Raw genomic sequence first — 16,395 nt, 5'->3', positions numbered from 1 at the left:
TAATTTAGCTATTGAAAAATAGCAGATCTACAAGCTCATAGCGCGCCACCGAGTGGCGCGCTACGAGCTTGTAGGTCTGCTATTTTTGAAAAATCGTGAAAATATTTATTTCAGAAAACTGGAGGATTTAGAAGGATTTTTTTAAATTTTGAGGTCAGGCCTAAATGGGTCAAATGATAAGGGACAATATCGGTGGCACCCAACTGTATGTAACTTTTTCCATGAATAAAATATGATTTTGTCCGATCTGTATGGTAGAGATTAGAGAATGTTAAAATACAATATAACTTCGGGGTGTTTGTATTTAGTCTCCCTGCTCTTCTATCATACATTTAGATGATTTTACTCCACTACAATTATTTGAAAACTTTAGCTACTAGTTACTTTGTAGGTTTGGATTATTATTTTGTTTTTTAAACATACATTACCCACTTCAGACCTACTGTATATAGGCTACATTTTGGCCATTTGAAAATTTCTTATACATTTGAAATGAGACATTCTGCATAATTAGTACATTCTACTTTTCATGCTTTAACTTTACTCATACTTTTCATATATTTTTAGCTCACAATGCGTCGCATGCATAATGAGGACGTTCTACTTTTCGTACTTTAAGTACATTTTGATGCCAATATACTTTGGTACTTTTACTCACGTACATTTTGAATTACCGATTCTTACTTGTAACGGAGCAGATCCACATTGCAGTATTGGTACTCATAGGTAAACCAACCGAGTACTTTTTTCCACTGCCACGTGGAATGGTGTTTCTGGAGCGTACCATAAAGAAGGTCATGCTGTTTCTGGAGCGTACCATAAAGAAGGTCATGCTGTTTCTGGAGCGTACCATAAAGAAGGTCATGGTGTTTCTGGAGCGTACCATAAAGAAGGTCATGCTGTTTCTGGAGCGTACCATAAAGAAGGTCATGCTGTTTCTGGAGCGTACCATAAAGAAGGTCATGGTGTTTCTGGAGCGTACCATAAAGAAGGTCATGCTGTTTCTGGAGCGTACCATTAAGAAGGTCATGGTGTTTCTGGAGCGTACCATAAAGAAGGTCATGCTGTTTCTGGAGCGTACCATAAAGAAGGTCATGGTGTTTCTGGAGCGTACCATAAAGAAGGTCATGCTGTTTCTGGAGCGTACCATTAAGAAGGTCATGCTGTTTCTGGAGCGTACCATAAAGAAGGTCATGGTGTTTCTGGAGCGTACCATAAAGAAGGTCATGCTGTTTCTGGAGCGTACCATTAAGAAGGTCATGGTGTTTCTGGAGCGTACCATAAAGAAGGTCATGCTGTTTCTGGAGCGTACCATTAAGAAGGTCATGGTGTTTCTGGAGCGTACCATAAAGAAGGTCATGCTGTTTCTGGAGCGTACCATAAAGAAGGGCATGCTGTTTCTGGAGCGTACCATAAAGAAGGTCATGGTGTTTCTGGAGCGTACCATAAAGAAGGTCATGGTGTTTCTGGAGCGTACCATAAAGAAGGTCATGCTGTTTCTGGAGCGTACCATAAAGAAGGTCATGGTGCTCCCCCCGTGGATGGTGCCATACTGGATGTTGGTCTGGTCCGCCAGGTCGTCCGGAGACTCGATGGGAGACTCCATCCTCTGGACAGTCAGGAAGGCCGCCAGGTTGGCCGTGTAGGACGAGATGATGATCAGCGTGAACGCCCACCTAGGAGGCCATGGAGAGAGGAGAGGGACACAACCAGTCTTAATGATGGTAAATGGTAAATGGTGCGTTTATATAGCGCCTTTATCCAAGTCGCTGATTTGAAAACGCCCACCTATAGACCATGGAGAGAGGAGAGGGACACAACCAATCTTAACCCATTATTGAGAGACCTGAGACCAAATGTCTTGTTTGTTTCTATATCAGTGGTTCTCGAAATATTTCATGTCAAGGACCCCAAAAATTATATATGTATTTGGCTGCCAACCCCCATCTGAAAATATGTTGTTCTAGGAAGGACCCCCCAGAAGCAAAGACATGAGTTAAAAAAGGTTCCCTGTGAAAGAATATATATTCAAAGATTTGCACACGTTTTCGCGATATTTAAAAAATAGCAGATCTACAAGCTTGTAGTGCGGCATTCAGTGCCGCCCTATGAGCTTGTAAATCTGCTATTTTTCGACAGCTAAAGTATAAAATAATGGAGAGGGACACAACCGGTCTTATTGATCAGGGTGTGAACGCCCACCTATAGACCATGGAGAGAGGGACACAACCGGTCTTATTGATCAGGGTGTGAACGCCCAACTATAGACCATGGAGAGAGACACAAACCAGTCTTAAAGGCAGTGTCTCTCAAACTTTTACATTTCATGGACCCTCTCTTGACAGTATACAAAGGGAACCAATTGGAACCAATTGGTCCATATATCAAAGTTAGCCTCGGTCCCAGCCCTACTCATCTGCAAAGAGAAAAGCCTGGTCACAACCTAAGGCAGAGACGGTATCGGTGGAAGTGTCGGGCCAGAACATCCGTCAGATGTATTTCCCCACCAATACATGCTGCGACACGCTGGGAGCTTGTAGAACGACGCTTTTCTCTCGAATTCTACTACATTTTGCATTTGGCTCACAAGTATAGTAATAATAGTGCACACGCACACACACATGCATGCATACAAACACTTACCAGACCCCACTGACGCATCGTGTGGACAGGGCTCTGGGCATGATCTCGGAGCCCTGCTGCATGAAGCCTCCTACTGGGAACCACAGGCTGTTCCCCAGCGTGTACTGGTTCTCCAGCATGTCCCTGCGGTGAGGCAGGCATGGGTGAGGGTTGTACCACTCATATGGACTCAACCTGGGAGGAGGAGACAATAGTGGAGGAGCTTAGGGAGACAAAAGGGTGATTTTGCGCTAATCTGTCTAAAAGTGCCATATTTTGCACAGATGTAGCCCAGGGCAAGCTCTAATGATTTAGCTAGGGCACCCGAGCTGGCGACCTTGGGAAACGTTGTGACAGCTGCTGAAAGTCGTGGTACCATTAACAACCTATAATATAAGGCAACATTTTCTAAATTTCATTATGCTTAAAGTAGCATGTGACGTGTCAAACTAAGGGGGTTTCATGATTCTGAATCCATTGCGAGCATTAGTTTTGCAAAAACACTCCTTGGGCTAAAAACGGCCATACAGTAGCCGTCATCACAAATGTGATGAGGTCATCACATTATATAGGTTGTTAATCCGCCATCATAAGCTCGCCAAAAACAATGGCAACTTTTCACACCGACGGCCACTCAGTCCATATCTAAACCCTGGCAAAAAGCAGGAGAGGTGAAGACAGGAGTGTTGCTACAGCACAGCATACAACAACAGGAGAGGTGAGGACAGGAATGTCGCTACAGCACAGCACACAACAGTAACATAATGCAGGGATTCTCTGGGTGGGGTTCCAGGGGGTTCCAGGGGGTTCCCAGCCCAGCAAGTGTTGATATAGCATCAGTTTAAACACTTAAACCTATTTTATACATTGTTTATTCAGAGACAGCAGATGTACAAGCTCACGTGTCGGGGTGCGATGTGTTCTGATCTTGTAGATCTGCTATTATTTTAATTAATAAACAAACAAACATGTTGTAACTTTGGTCACCATTGAGAACATGGGAAATATATCTCTATATGTATATGATTGTTGTTGTTGTTCATTATGCTTGTACACAAGGACCAAAATAAAAACATAATTTCAAAAAAAATAAACAAACAAACAAATCTTCTGTTATGGCTGTCCCAGGCACAAAATTGTCTCTGCCAGGGGTCTGCGATGAAATGCATATCAGTTTGTGGATCCTTGACATGAACCACTGAATGTACAGCAGTGGTTCTCAAACTTTTAAAAGTAATAATGTATATATTTGTCCTGACAATCTGAAAATACTTTGTGCCGATCTACAATCTAATTAACCACCATCAAGTGGTGATGAGCTTGTAGATTGACTATTTTCGAATGGCATATATTGTTAAACTTGATGCTATATTAACTCATTTTGTTGGGGACCCCCGGGAACTCCCTCGAGGACCCCTGAGGGTCCCCGGGCCCCACCTTGAGAAGCAGTGATGTAATGTACTGTACACTACAGTGAGTGTACAGTATATAGTACATACTGACCTTGCAGCCAAGAAGAGGACACAGCTGACAGCCAGGTAGGCTAGCAACATGAAGAGCCACACTGCAGGAGAGAAGGGATCCAGGAAGGAGAAGTAGCCCGGCTTCCTTCCCTGGAGGGGTGAAGGAGAGGGGAGAGAAACAAGAGAGGGAGGAGTAAACACAATGAAAGATGTGTGCAGTGGCTCAGGGGTAGAGTGACTGGATGGAAACCGCAAGGTTGCCAGTTTGAACCCGGGCTCCCCCAGAGTTAGTGTCCTTGAGCAGTACATGGAATGACCTGCACACTACATTAAAATTGACCACATTGGTACCCCTGAGTTGTTTTAAAACCTTGGTGAGCATACAGATCCCCACAATATGTAACTGTCTTAGCTTCTATTTGTAACCTACTGTATGTAATTCATATGTACAGTATACCTTTTGTTTTCCTTTTCCTGATCTTCTGATGTATTGTGATGTTTTTTATATGATATTGTATTACTCGACGACACTGAAAATTTGTTTAATTACTCAGTGTAATTTCGAGAAGAAAAAAAAAATACTCTGAACCCCTAAATGCTCCCGTTGGTGCCGTGCATGGTTTCCTCCAGCATCGGTGTGTGCATGCATGTGTGTGTGAATGGGTGAATGTAATGCACAATCTCTGTAAAGTGCCTTGGATGAAGGCTCTATATACAGTAAATGCACCATTTACAAGAGAGAGAGAGAGAGATTAGAAAAGTGGTCCAAGGCAACAACACCGCAGAAAGTCCCCCTTCCCGCCAGTGGAGGGCAGTGTTCCTCTCTAACGCTACAGTCTGCTTCCCAGTGCTTTCTGTCTACTTGGCCTGAAGCCAAAACCTCATCAGCGATGCAAAGCTGCCCACTGTCTGTTAGGCAGCAATGCATTCTTCTCACTATGGACCTTCCTAGCTAACATACAGGCGTAGATTCACAACATGAATATGCAAACATGTGTGAGTGAGGATATAACATCAAAGACAAGTGCCGGCTAATAAAACTGGTACAAGCAACAGAAACTGCATGGATTCAATCTCAGTGTTATTCCATGTAATTCTTCATGAGCTCCATTTATCCTCAACAGGGGGTCCGGGACCCCTAGGGGATGCTCAGAGTTACTACAGGGGGGGGGGCGCCAAATCTCTGTGTGCTAGGATTTTTATTTTGGAGCAGTGCCTAACCGCTCCAACTAACAGCTATGTCCGTCCGTCCCTATGTATGCATGCATGTATGTTTCTTCTTTATGAAACATGTATCTTTGTATCTTTTTTGTGTTATGCTTTTAGCCTAAATGTCTGACTGTACTTACCTCGTGCTGTTTACAGTTCTGACTACTAAGGTATTCAATCAATCAATCAATCAATCAATCAATCAATCAATCAATCAATCAATCAATATGCTCATAACAGCTCGTATCTGCTATAAAATTCCACCTACAACAGTATGCCCAAAACAGGGATGCCAGGCCAAGGTGAAAGTGGTTGTAACAGGCCAGGGAATTGATCGCTGACCGCTCCCCATGTCAGTTTACTCTATGAACCTGCTATAGGGTGAAATACACGAACAGATCTCTATCCATGAACCTCCTGCACCTACAGCATAAAGGGGCGTTTGTTTGTTGTGCGCCTGTGTCTGTTACTGCACTGTAATTGCATGTAGTTTTATGTGTGAGTAGGTAGGGTATATTATGTCCAAGATTGTATTTGCCTAGCGACGAATAAAGTCATCTTGAACCTCAAATATAACCACAATGAAAGCCACCTTGCTGATATTGTCGATGTTGGGCAGAAACCTTGTATGTCAGAAACCGTTACTGGGGGAAAAAATAACCTGATCCAATCTGACTATTTTAGTCACAAGCTCTTAGTAAGTCAACCCGTACCATTCATTTACAAATAACCATCTCTTAGTAAGTCAACCCGTACCATTCATTTACAAATAAACATCTCTTAGTAAGTCAACCCGTACCACTCAATTACAAATAAACATCTCTTAGTAAGTCAACCCGTACCATTCATTTACAAATAAACATCTCTTAGTAAGTCAACCCGTACCATTCAATTACAAATAAACATCTCTTAGTAAGTCAACCCGTACCATTCATTTACAAATAAACATCTCTTAGTAAGTCAACCCGTACCATTCATTTACAAATAAACATCTCTTAGTAAGTCAACCCGTACCATTCATTTACAAATAAACATCTCTTAGTAAGTCAACCCGTGCCATTCATTTACAAATAAACATCTCTTAGTAAGTCAACCCGTGCCATTCATTTACAAATAAACATCTCTTAGTAAGTCAACCCGTACCATTCATTTACAAATAAACATCTCTTAGTAAGTCAACCCGTACCATTCATTTACAAATAAACATCTCTTAGTAAGTCAACCCGTACCATTCATTTACAAATAAACATCTCTTAGTAAGTCAACCCGTGCCATTCATTTACGAATAAACATCGATATGTCAAATAAAGAGATAGGAGGTTTCCACCCGACAGAGACGTTATGCTGTATGGATACACAGGTACTATTAAGACCACTAGAACAGTGGTTTTCAACCGTTTCACACCAAGGTCCATTATTATTTATTCAGCATTAGAGCCACGGACCACCATTTGATGAGATTTAGCCTCTCAGACCCAAAACTAAAGAATATTTGTAGTTGTTGTTTAAAGTTTTGACCACAATGAGAGACAACAGGCAAATGTTGATCAAAATAACAGTTCTTCTACATTCTCTATTCGAGTAGACTTCTTGTAAATTAAGTAATGCAGTTGTTTAACAATACCTTAACTCTTGAGAGCGTATAGCTCTCAAGAGATAAAGATCTATAATGAACTACATTATAGTCCATTGGACTACAAACTCTCCATCGCTAGAGTATATCGTTGCTGTCGGGCAGAAACCTTGTATCTCCATGTTTAAAGTTTAGATGTATTTCTTTTGTAAATTAATGTCCTGCATCATCACACAATATCAAGAGTATGACGACGTGTCACGATGCGTTGTGAGCTTGTAGATCTGCTATTTTCAATAGGCTATAGGCGTATCAATCAAGTACAGTCTGGGCATCATGAATGACCTCCACCAGGGGAATGTAACCGCAGTGAAATCCAATCCTAAACCAAAGAATTCCATCTCAGGTATCCATAAAAGCTAATCAGCTCCCAGTATAATTCCTCACGTGCTCCCCTATAGTTAATGCAAGCCCCGTATGGATGCACACAGCCAACGTACGTCTGCCGAACTAAAGGCACCGACGACAAGCGTCAAAGAAATGAGCTCTGATCTCAGTTCTATATATCCGGTTGTAACCCCAATCGGAGCCCTCCATCTCTGGCTAATTTGTGTACTAGCCCCCTGGAGAGGGCCGGGAAATAATGATGCCGGAAGGAACAGGCACGGGTTGGAATGCCGTCTGGGAGGGACCCTGAAGATGCAGCTACAGCTGATCTGCTCTTTCTGCTATTTTTGAAAGATGTTTGAAAATGTATGGACATTTTTCAACGTGGAAACAATTGACAATTATGCTAAAATAATTGCGACTGTCTAAAATAATTAGGCGATTATGTAATAATTGTGACAGGCCTATTGACGAGCCTCACCAGATGAACTCTGTACAGAATCCCCAGGGTCATGCAAGGGCTTGGAGAAGTCCAGACACGCACGCGGCGGCGCTCACCTGCTGAACTCTGTACAGAACGCTGATCCCCATGGGTCATGCAAGGGCATGGAGAAGTCGAGGCGCGCGCACACGCACACACACACGCGCACACGCACACACGCGCGCGCCGGCACTCACCAGCTGAACTCTGTACAGGATGCTGATCCCCAGGGTCATGAAGGGCTTGGAGAAGTCGATGACTTTCTCTCTCTCTGACGTGATGGTGAAGCCTGCCACGGCCAGGTCTGCTTTCTGTGGGGATGGACAGGCACAGGGAGGAGGGAGAAGAGAGAGAGAAGGGTTGAGACACATAGAGTATAGCGCTGTTGTCATGGGCATAAACCTATTATATCCGTAATTCAAAAAATTGTAAATGAACGCCCTACTTGATCATACTCCAGCGTGTCGGGCTTGTCTTGGCGTTGCTTGTTACTTGCTCGTGTGTGTTCGCATTATCAGAGCATGTCTATTTTTATGATCAATCAATCGATTGTGATCAGCTTGGATCGATGGAATCAACAAAGTATATGTACATCTCGATGAAGACACTTTTTTTATTTTAAAATGTTAATGTTATATTATCATTACAATCTGTGAAAGTGTTTTGTCAGTTATTTGGGGGCCCATTCTCAACACCCTCACGGCCCTGGGGGACCCTCGGGGGGGGGGGGGAGAGAGAGAGAGAGAGAGAGAGAGAGAGAGAGAGAGAGAGAGAGAGAGAGAGAGAGAGCCTTTATTGGATAGTCACGATAGTGTACAGTATGGTGACAGGAAATGGGGAGAGAGATGGGGGGTGACACGCGGCAAAGGTCGTCGGGATCGGGAGTCGAACCCGCGACACGCCGTCAGGCTGGCTTATCAGCCTAGGTGCCCGGACCGCTACACTAGCCACCCGGGCCATGATATGTTGTTATGCTGCCCTGACAGACGGTCAGTTGACTCCTTGACTCATCCACCTCCAACTGACCAGGACCACACACACAAGCCCATGCAGAGGTCCAGATGCAGAGCTGATACCTTTGCTGCTCATGAATGATATAGTAATATAGCAGGAATTATGTTCAATATAATGCTCCTCGATGCTCCTAGTATTGATGATCTCTTGTATAGTATTGTATGCCTGTCTTCATTTTTCCACAATGGAAACAAGCCCTCAAGGCCGTTTGTATAGCATCATTGTATAATAACAGTACCTCTGTGCCTTTTGCAAACTGTTAATAAAGTAGTCAGTCAACAATCAATCAATCAATCAATCAATCAATCAATCAATCAATCAATCAATCAATCAATCAATCAATCAATCAGCATGTGGCTCTTAACACATTTTCTACTGAAAATGCATATATACGTTTTTTAATAGCCATCTGTTGTCTGCGATTGAAGTATAAATATAGTATTAAATTGCTTTATATGGATCTGTTACCCTGAGCCGGTAGCTAGGCAACGCCTTGCTCAACCCCGGAAGCTCGGAACGTGCTCACACATGCGTAGACTACTGTTATAATTAGGATCTTCTATGGCTCTTTACTCGAAAACTACGCCGCTGTCCGTTGTGCTGATCAGACATCCGAGGTTCGGATCTGATTTCTGAATTTTCAGCGCATCGCGATTGAAGTATATACATTTCTCAAGATATAGCGTGAGCTAGGGCATTCATTCAAAAAGAAAAAAGATATATATATATATATATATATATATATATAGCAGTATGGGTTGGCGCCCCAGCCTGTGTCTTCCGTGAGGAAGAAGCCCAACACACCCACGGTGAGGCCTTTAGGAGGGCCATTCAAGCCTCAAGCGGAGTCTGCGGCACCACCAAGGGCAAGGTGGAGCCTGCGGAACCGTTGCGGCTCGAGAATCCACCATTCCTGAATAAAGTGCCTGGTGCTGGGAGTCTGGTGCAACGCACAGGGCCTGACCTGGTGAGAGCAGGAGTGGACCTGGTGAGACGTAGGAGGGGCCCGGACAGGAGTCAAACCACAGAGCCTAGTCCTTCCACACGCCAGAATGGTACCTCCCAGTCCCGGCAGAGTAGTTCAGGAGGAACGGATTGTGTGGCCCTGGTTTTTCCCTAATGGGACTGATCGAGGGTAGCTACTGGGACGTAAGTCGGGACTTGATCACCCCGGCTGGGTCACCTGAGTGAGGGGTATGATGTTGGGAGACCCGAAACCCCGATGACCTTGGGATACATCACTGAGGATACGTCCCAGGTGCATCCATGTATGTATGTATTTTGTTTTATATATATATATTCAATTGATTTCCCCATATTATATGTTTTGCTCTATGTGTGTGTACAGAATTCAAACTGTAGGATTGATTATTGTCACGGACGGACAGAAGTCATTCTTTCCCTTTGCATACCGCACCGGAGCGCACTCGCCTATTAGTTTGCATTGCATTCAGAACGCGCCCTTAATTAACAACCTAACTGCAGCTGTGTGTGGCTCTCAGCGCGGTCGGTGTCCCACGACTCCCACCGAAGTTGAACTGCATCATGCGCTGTGTCAGAGAAGTAACAGATAGAAGCGCGCAAACTTTATCCCTAAACTATATCCACCCCCACCTCCGTGCTGGAAATAAAACGTCTGGGTTTCCGAGGCTACATCCGTGCTGACGCAATGACTGTCCTGTTTCTGGTTTAGCTTTACGCGCGGGACGCATGAATCTCTCCGTCTCCGGTCAGTGCGGGTTGTTGTTTATTTGCATGGCTCAGAAAATAAGTACGGTAACAAACTAACATGAGAACGTTATCAAGTTGGAGGAGGAGGAGGAGGAGGAGGAGAAGGTTCACATTGTGAATGTGGAAGGTAACAGCAGATTGTATTATGATGATGTGCCAAACTGCTGCTTGCTGCTTTCATGTTAATATAGACCTCTATTGTGTTCTGAAGGTCGGGCTGTACTGCCACTAATGTTAATGTTATATTTTGTATTGTGTTCTCGGGCCGCTGTGCTGCACTGCGTTGCGCTGTGTGCCAATTATGCCCCCTCTCCTGGTGTGTTCTCTTTTCTGGTCTGTGTACCAGTGCACTTGCATGTGTGCCTGCACTGTTTAGTATTTACTATTACATTTGTATGTTTTGATAATCAGCGCTTTGCCATATAGATGATACTGTACATACAGTACACTGTGCCATATTGGAGAGGCCACTGTGTGCGCAGTGCTTTGTTTGACATGCTCCATATTTGAGCACGCGCACCTCCACCCGCCCCCTGTTAAAGTTGCCCCCCCCCCCATCATAAAACGATGAATCGACTCAACTTCGACTTTACTGTCTGACAAGTCGACTTGTAAAAATCTCAACTCGTTAATGCCCTAGCGTGAGCTAATGCTACCACGTGTTAAAAGAGAGCTTTTTGGTGTTTTTGAAGCCCAGAGAGTGTATGGAACCAAATGGACTGAGGGTCCATTTGGTTCCATTTGTGGACTTCCAGAGTTAAACAACAGTAACACCAGTAAATTAACGATAGAGGGGTCTCTGACTGTATACATTTAATATAATGTTATATGTGCCTACAAATAAAACAAGCCCCTGAATCTGTATTTGATAGCCTGGCAAACCACCTAAATGAGATGATAATTCCGTGACTGGGATGGTCTACCAGGCTAGCTATTTGAGTCAACAAACTGTGTTATTTACTCCAGACCTGACATCTTGCCGAGCGGGGAGGTCCTGCTCAGCCATCCCTGAGAAGAACAGCTGCCGGCGGGGAAGGAAAGACAAGATGCTCGGCGGGTGTTTCCGACAGCTTTGATTGTAAACCATCTATATATTTTTGGTCAGAAATACTAGTACTAGTATTTTCACATAGTGCTAGATTAAAACTTTGTAATTCGAATTTGTCACTGTTTCCATATTATGTTGTCTCTGTCGGGTGGAAACCTCATTATGTCCCAAAACGTATACGTACTTTTCAGGATTCTAATTCAAGAATAACAGATCTACGTAGCAGATCTACAAGCTCAAATCGCATCGATTCGCACCACGTTTTGAGCTTGCTGATCTGCTACTTTTGTGTGAGGCTGTAGTGTGATCAAGTAGGGCATTACATTACACACGAAAAAGTTAAAATCTGGAGATAAGAGGTTTCTGATGTGTGGACAGGCGAATGATCCATGCACACAGCGACCAAAATGACCCGATTCAAGTGATTAGAAAGATTACTTTTACATCCAAGGCATTACATTGTTACTTTATATAACCTTTAGGTTCCATTACGACAGATTGAAAATAACATACTTGATATTTAACCACTTGAACCCCAGCATCCCTATTCTGGGGGGGGACATTTGCCGAAAATAGCCCATCTACAACACGTTCTGAGCTTGTAGATTTGTTTTTTTTATAGTGAGGAGGTTTGGTGTTCCGTCTTACTATAGGGGGTTTATCTTCTTCTTCTTTCGTGTATTTTCATCATATGTCCAGTTCAGTGTCGCAAAGCCACGCCATTGTCTCTGGTCCCACGTGGAAGAGGCCAGCCTCTGATGGAGGTCTGTATACATACCTCTGGTCCCACGTGGAAGAGGCCAGCCTCTGATGGACGTCTGTATACAGAGGACAGGTGGTGATTATGTGGTCGGCAGTCTGCTCAGGCTCGGCACGCTTGCATGCATGCCGCGCTGTCTGCCAGGCCCCACTCCTTCGCTGTCTGCCCACTCCTTCATGGACCATTTGAAGCGACCAACCACAGTAGGGAGGCGGTTCAGCTGTCTCCAATGCCGGCGTGGTAGATGTCCATCTCCCGGGTCTTGGATGTAGTGGTGCAGACGTGTGGGCCAACTCCCATTCCCGCTTCCAGTATAGTTGCCAGCCATGCCCTTGTAGACAGGTCCTCAGGGATGGAACCAAGCATCTCTTGTACTGCTGTCCGGTTGTAGGGGTGGCGGGACTTGAGTCTGTATGGGATTGCTGGCTGCCTTAGTTGTTGTTTCGTGCAGGATATGCCAGTCATGTTCTTGGGCTTTCCTTGCAAAGTCGCGGCCTCTCGTCGGAGTCCGGCCTATTGTCAAATTGGTGAATTCCAAATATTATAAAAGCATGCTGCGGACGGCACCCCTGGACTTGCATCAAAGGCACCCACTTTGAGGACCACTGCTCCACGTAGAATCTTTATTATTTTTTTAACAATAAAACAGAATTGTCCTCGCAGTATATATTTCTCAACTTCTACTGCACTGCGTGCAATATTCTAGTAATACAAACACGCACGCACGCACGCACGCACGCACGCACGCACGCACGCACGTGTATGACTCCAGTTCAGAGAGGTGCTCCACCTGTACACAGCAGCCACTCAGGTCTGTGGTGTCACTGCCTCGCCACACGTCTCGTCCATTAAGCGCTAATTGATGAACACGGGCCACTAATGAGAGCTGGGTGATCGGGGCGAGCGGGGGCAGAGAGAGAGAGAGAGAGAGAGAGAGAGATAGAGACAGAGAGAGAGAGAGAGTAGAGAGAGAGAGAGAGATACAGACATTACAGAGAAAATGAGAGATAGAGGGAGAGTGATACAGAGAAAGGTTGAGAGATACAGTGAGAGAGAGAGAGAGAGAGAGAGAGAGAGAGCGAGACAGAGAAAGAGAGACAGAGACAGAGAGAGAGCATGGGGAGCCAGGGAGCCACAGCGTGGCAGGTCTCCACATAGGGAGCAGAGGCTGGTAATTGAAGTATACCACATGGTAATTAAGAGCACGGGGGCTTCTCATTACACAGTCCAGACTGTGAGATCTTAACACATACACAGTGGGACTGGACAGAGATAGAGAGCGATAGAGAGACACGCTGTGTGTGTGTGTGTGTGTGTGTGTGTGTGTGTGTGTGTGTGTGTGTGTGTGTGTGTGTGTGTGTGTGTGTGTGTGTGTGCATGCAACATCCGTGCGTGCACCCACACGAACGAGAGAGAGAGAGAGAGAGAGAGAGATATGTTATGGTAAGAGCAAATAAGGCACTTTTTAAGGCAACGCTACCACTCTCATTTGGTGAATTATCAAGTCAGGTTTTGTCCTAGATATCTTATTCCCCTCTGAGGGAAATTCCACACATTGGAAGTTACTGCAGAGTTGGGGCTTTGGGCTACAGTGTGTGCATGCATGCGTGCGTGCGTGCTCGCGCATGCGCGTGCATGCGCACGTGAGCCACTTCGCGCTGCGTTTCAAGTTTGTGGATGCCCTTTTGTGTGAAGTAGGGTGTTCATTTACAATAAAAAACACAAAAAAAAGGTTCGGGAGGTTTCTGCCCGACAGCGACTGACGTGACGAACTCACCCTGTCTCACCACACCTCAACACTATCGAACTCTTACCCTGTTGATGAGCTCCCCCACCATGCCGGTCCAGGAGCCGTTGGGCTCGGGCGCGCCGTACTGCCCGTCGTCCACCAGCTTGATCCGGAAGGAGAACTTCAAGATGTCCGCCAGCTCCCTCAGCATGTCCACGCAGAAGCCCTCGTACTGGTCGTTGCCCTGGAAGTCCTGGTAGTTGCCCCGGCGCATCACGTACGGGTTCTCCTGAAGCACAACCAGGGGACACAACAGCGTTATGCATGTGAGGAAAGTTGTCACGTGTGTCATGTGCCCGTCTATTGGTTGATAGACTAATTGCAGACTAAAGGTCCTTTCGGCCGGGGAGAGGGTGGCAGGTCTGCTCACGAGGGGCGCGGGATTTGTAGCGTAGCGTATAATAAAAAAAAGCTCACCACAATCCAGGTCTAATTGCACGCGCGCGTGTGCACAGCAGGACGAGCATGCGCATGACAATTTCACAGGACCGCACCCACGAAAATACGCTTGCGTAAGATTCACCCCTCAACTTCTCTGCGCGTCCAAAATAAACACACGCCTCTCATTGAAAATGAATTACTAGGCGTGTCAGTCGCTCCCCGTCTGAAAGGACCGTATGGGTGCTCCTCAAACAAGGTCCCCCAAATTGATAGTTATTGTACATAGTGTATCATACTGTGCCAGGGACGCTCATAAGATAAGATTGAAAGCAAAATGATTCAAAGATTTTCACAATTTGTCAAGCTTTTTCCAAATCTTTCAAAAATAGCCAACATTGTGATGCGAGACGTCATGAGCTTGTAGGTGACGCGTCGTGATCTTGTAGCCAATGTCTGGCTTCCACCTGCGACGTCATGTGGCAACCAAGTCTATGGACTTTTCTTTTTCTTTTCAAAATCTTTTTCTTTTCGTTTTATAACAGTATGGGTGTCAAGTCACAAATAAAATCAGATTTTAGTATCAGTGACTGAGGTAAACAAACTGTATGAATCATAGAGATCGTGGGCAGACATAATGAAAAGACTATGTTCAAGACAAAAGAAAAACATTTTCTCCCCTTCAAGTCCCAATTTAGTAAAGCCAATTCCCAATTCCCCAGCCTCTCTACAAGTACTCCATCTCTGCTAACCCCCACAATCAGTCATTGGGAGGGTGAAGAAAGCCTCAGGTCTCCTCCGATACCCGGGCCATCAAGCCAAGTCTATGGACTTTTAATATAGTTTGCTTTTAGCACCCCCCCCCACCCCCCCCACCCACCCCCTCCCAACGTGACGCCATGGCAGCAAAGTCTATAGAGTATGCCCCCCGTGTCATGTGGCAGCCACAGTGTTCACAGTTCACACGAGTGAAAAGAACACTATTTTTGCCGGGAAATTCTTCAAAATAATGGCGCTACAGTGCCAGCAGATGAGGAAGATTTTTCTCTGAAAAGCCCCGCCCCCGTTCCCCCTAAAACCGGGAGGCATAATCTTCCGTTCTTACCTCACGCTGATTCAACTAAACTTAAAGTCTCTCTAGAAGCGTTTATATTCCAAACAAGATGCTTCCTGAAGTCAGATATGAAGACGGAACATTGCCCTTTTGGTCAAAACCATGGAGAGCTCCCTAGATTTAGAGTTATGAGCCATTCTAATGGAGCCTTAAACAAGGAAGTGAACGGAAGTGCACATGTGCGAAACACAAGGAGTACGCTGCAGAAGGAAAGGCCAACCCAAAAAAAAAAAACTGACAGCAACGATACCAGTAAGACTCTCTGAGGTCGCGTGCACGGACTGCACGCATCCGCCTGGTTGACGGCAGACTTCTGGGCGAGTGCTGGCGCTTTGGCCTGGGGGTCAGTCAGCTCCATAATATAGTATAATATAATATTATGGAGATTAAGGGTGGCAGGGTGTACAGGGTTTGATGAGTTCTGGCCATATGGAGCGTGTCTTGAGTGTACAGGGTTTGATGAGGATATTATCAACCCAAACTTAGGGATGCCTGCAAGTATACAGGACACAGAGGGTTCTTAATGACATTATGGGGAGATCTATATTGGATATTATACAGTGAGGGTGATGGGCATTGCATTATTAAATTGTAATGAATTGTAATAAATTGTACATTCAGAAGATTGAGAAACTACAGTAAGATCAAGTATGAATTCTGGGGATACTAAAGATGAAAAGGAGCTCCTTCAAATTCTAATTAGTCAGTGTTGCCAAAGTGTAGAAACTGAGATCATACAGTAACTCCCTGCAGAGTTCTGTCCTGGCACATTTAGATGGAAGGAACCCAACGAGAGTCTCATCTTATCCCAAAAAGACATAAAAGT

General features: G+C 44.9%; 1 protein-coding gene across 1 annotated transcript in view; it reads right to left on the bottom strand.

The window, feature by feature from the left end:
- The window catches only part of grik5 (glutamate receptor, ionotropic, kainate 5), a 90,896-nt gene that overhangs the window by 17,528 nt on the left and 56,973 nt on the right, over nt 1-16,395 (bottom strand). Inside the window, exons 11-15 of the mRNA XM_079503652.1 lie at nt 14,103-14,306; nt 7,933-8,046; nt 4,126-4,235; nt 2,644-2,817; nt 1,511-1,676 (exon numbers count right to left, since the gene is read on the bottom strand). Of these exons, the coding sequence (XP_079359778.1) occupies nt 1,511-1,676; nt 2,644-2,817; nt 4,126-4,235; nt 7,933-8,046; nt 14,103-14,306 (768 nt within the window). The remainder of the gene's footprint in view (nt 1-1,510; nt 1,677-2,643; nt 2,818-4,125; nt 4,236-7,932; nt 8,047-14,102; nt 14,307-16,395) is intronic.

Source organism: Electrona antarctica (genome assembly GCF_951216825.1).
Source record: "Electrona antarctica genome assembly, chromosome: 6".
Classification (NCBI taxonomy): Eukaryota; Metazoa; Chordata; class Actinopteri; order Myctophiformes; family Myctophidae; genus Electrona; species Electrona antarctica.
The sequence above is the reverse complement of the archived record's forward strand: the minus strand, read 5'-3'. Positions and strand labels throughout refer to the sequence as shown.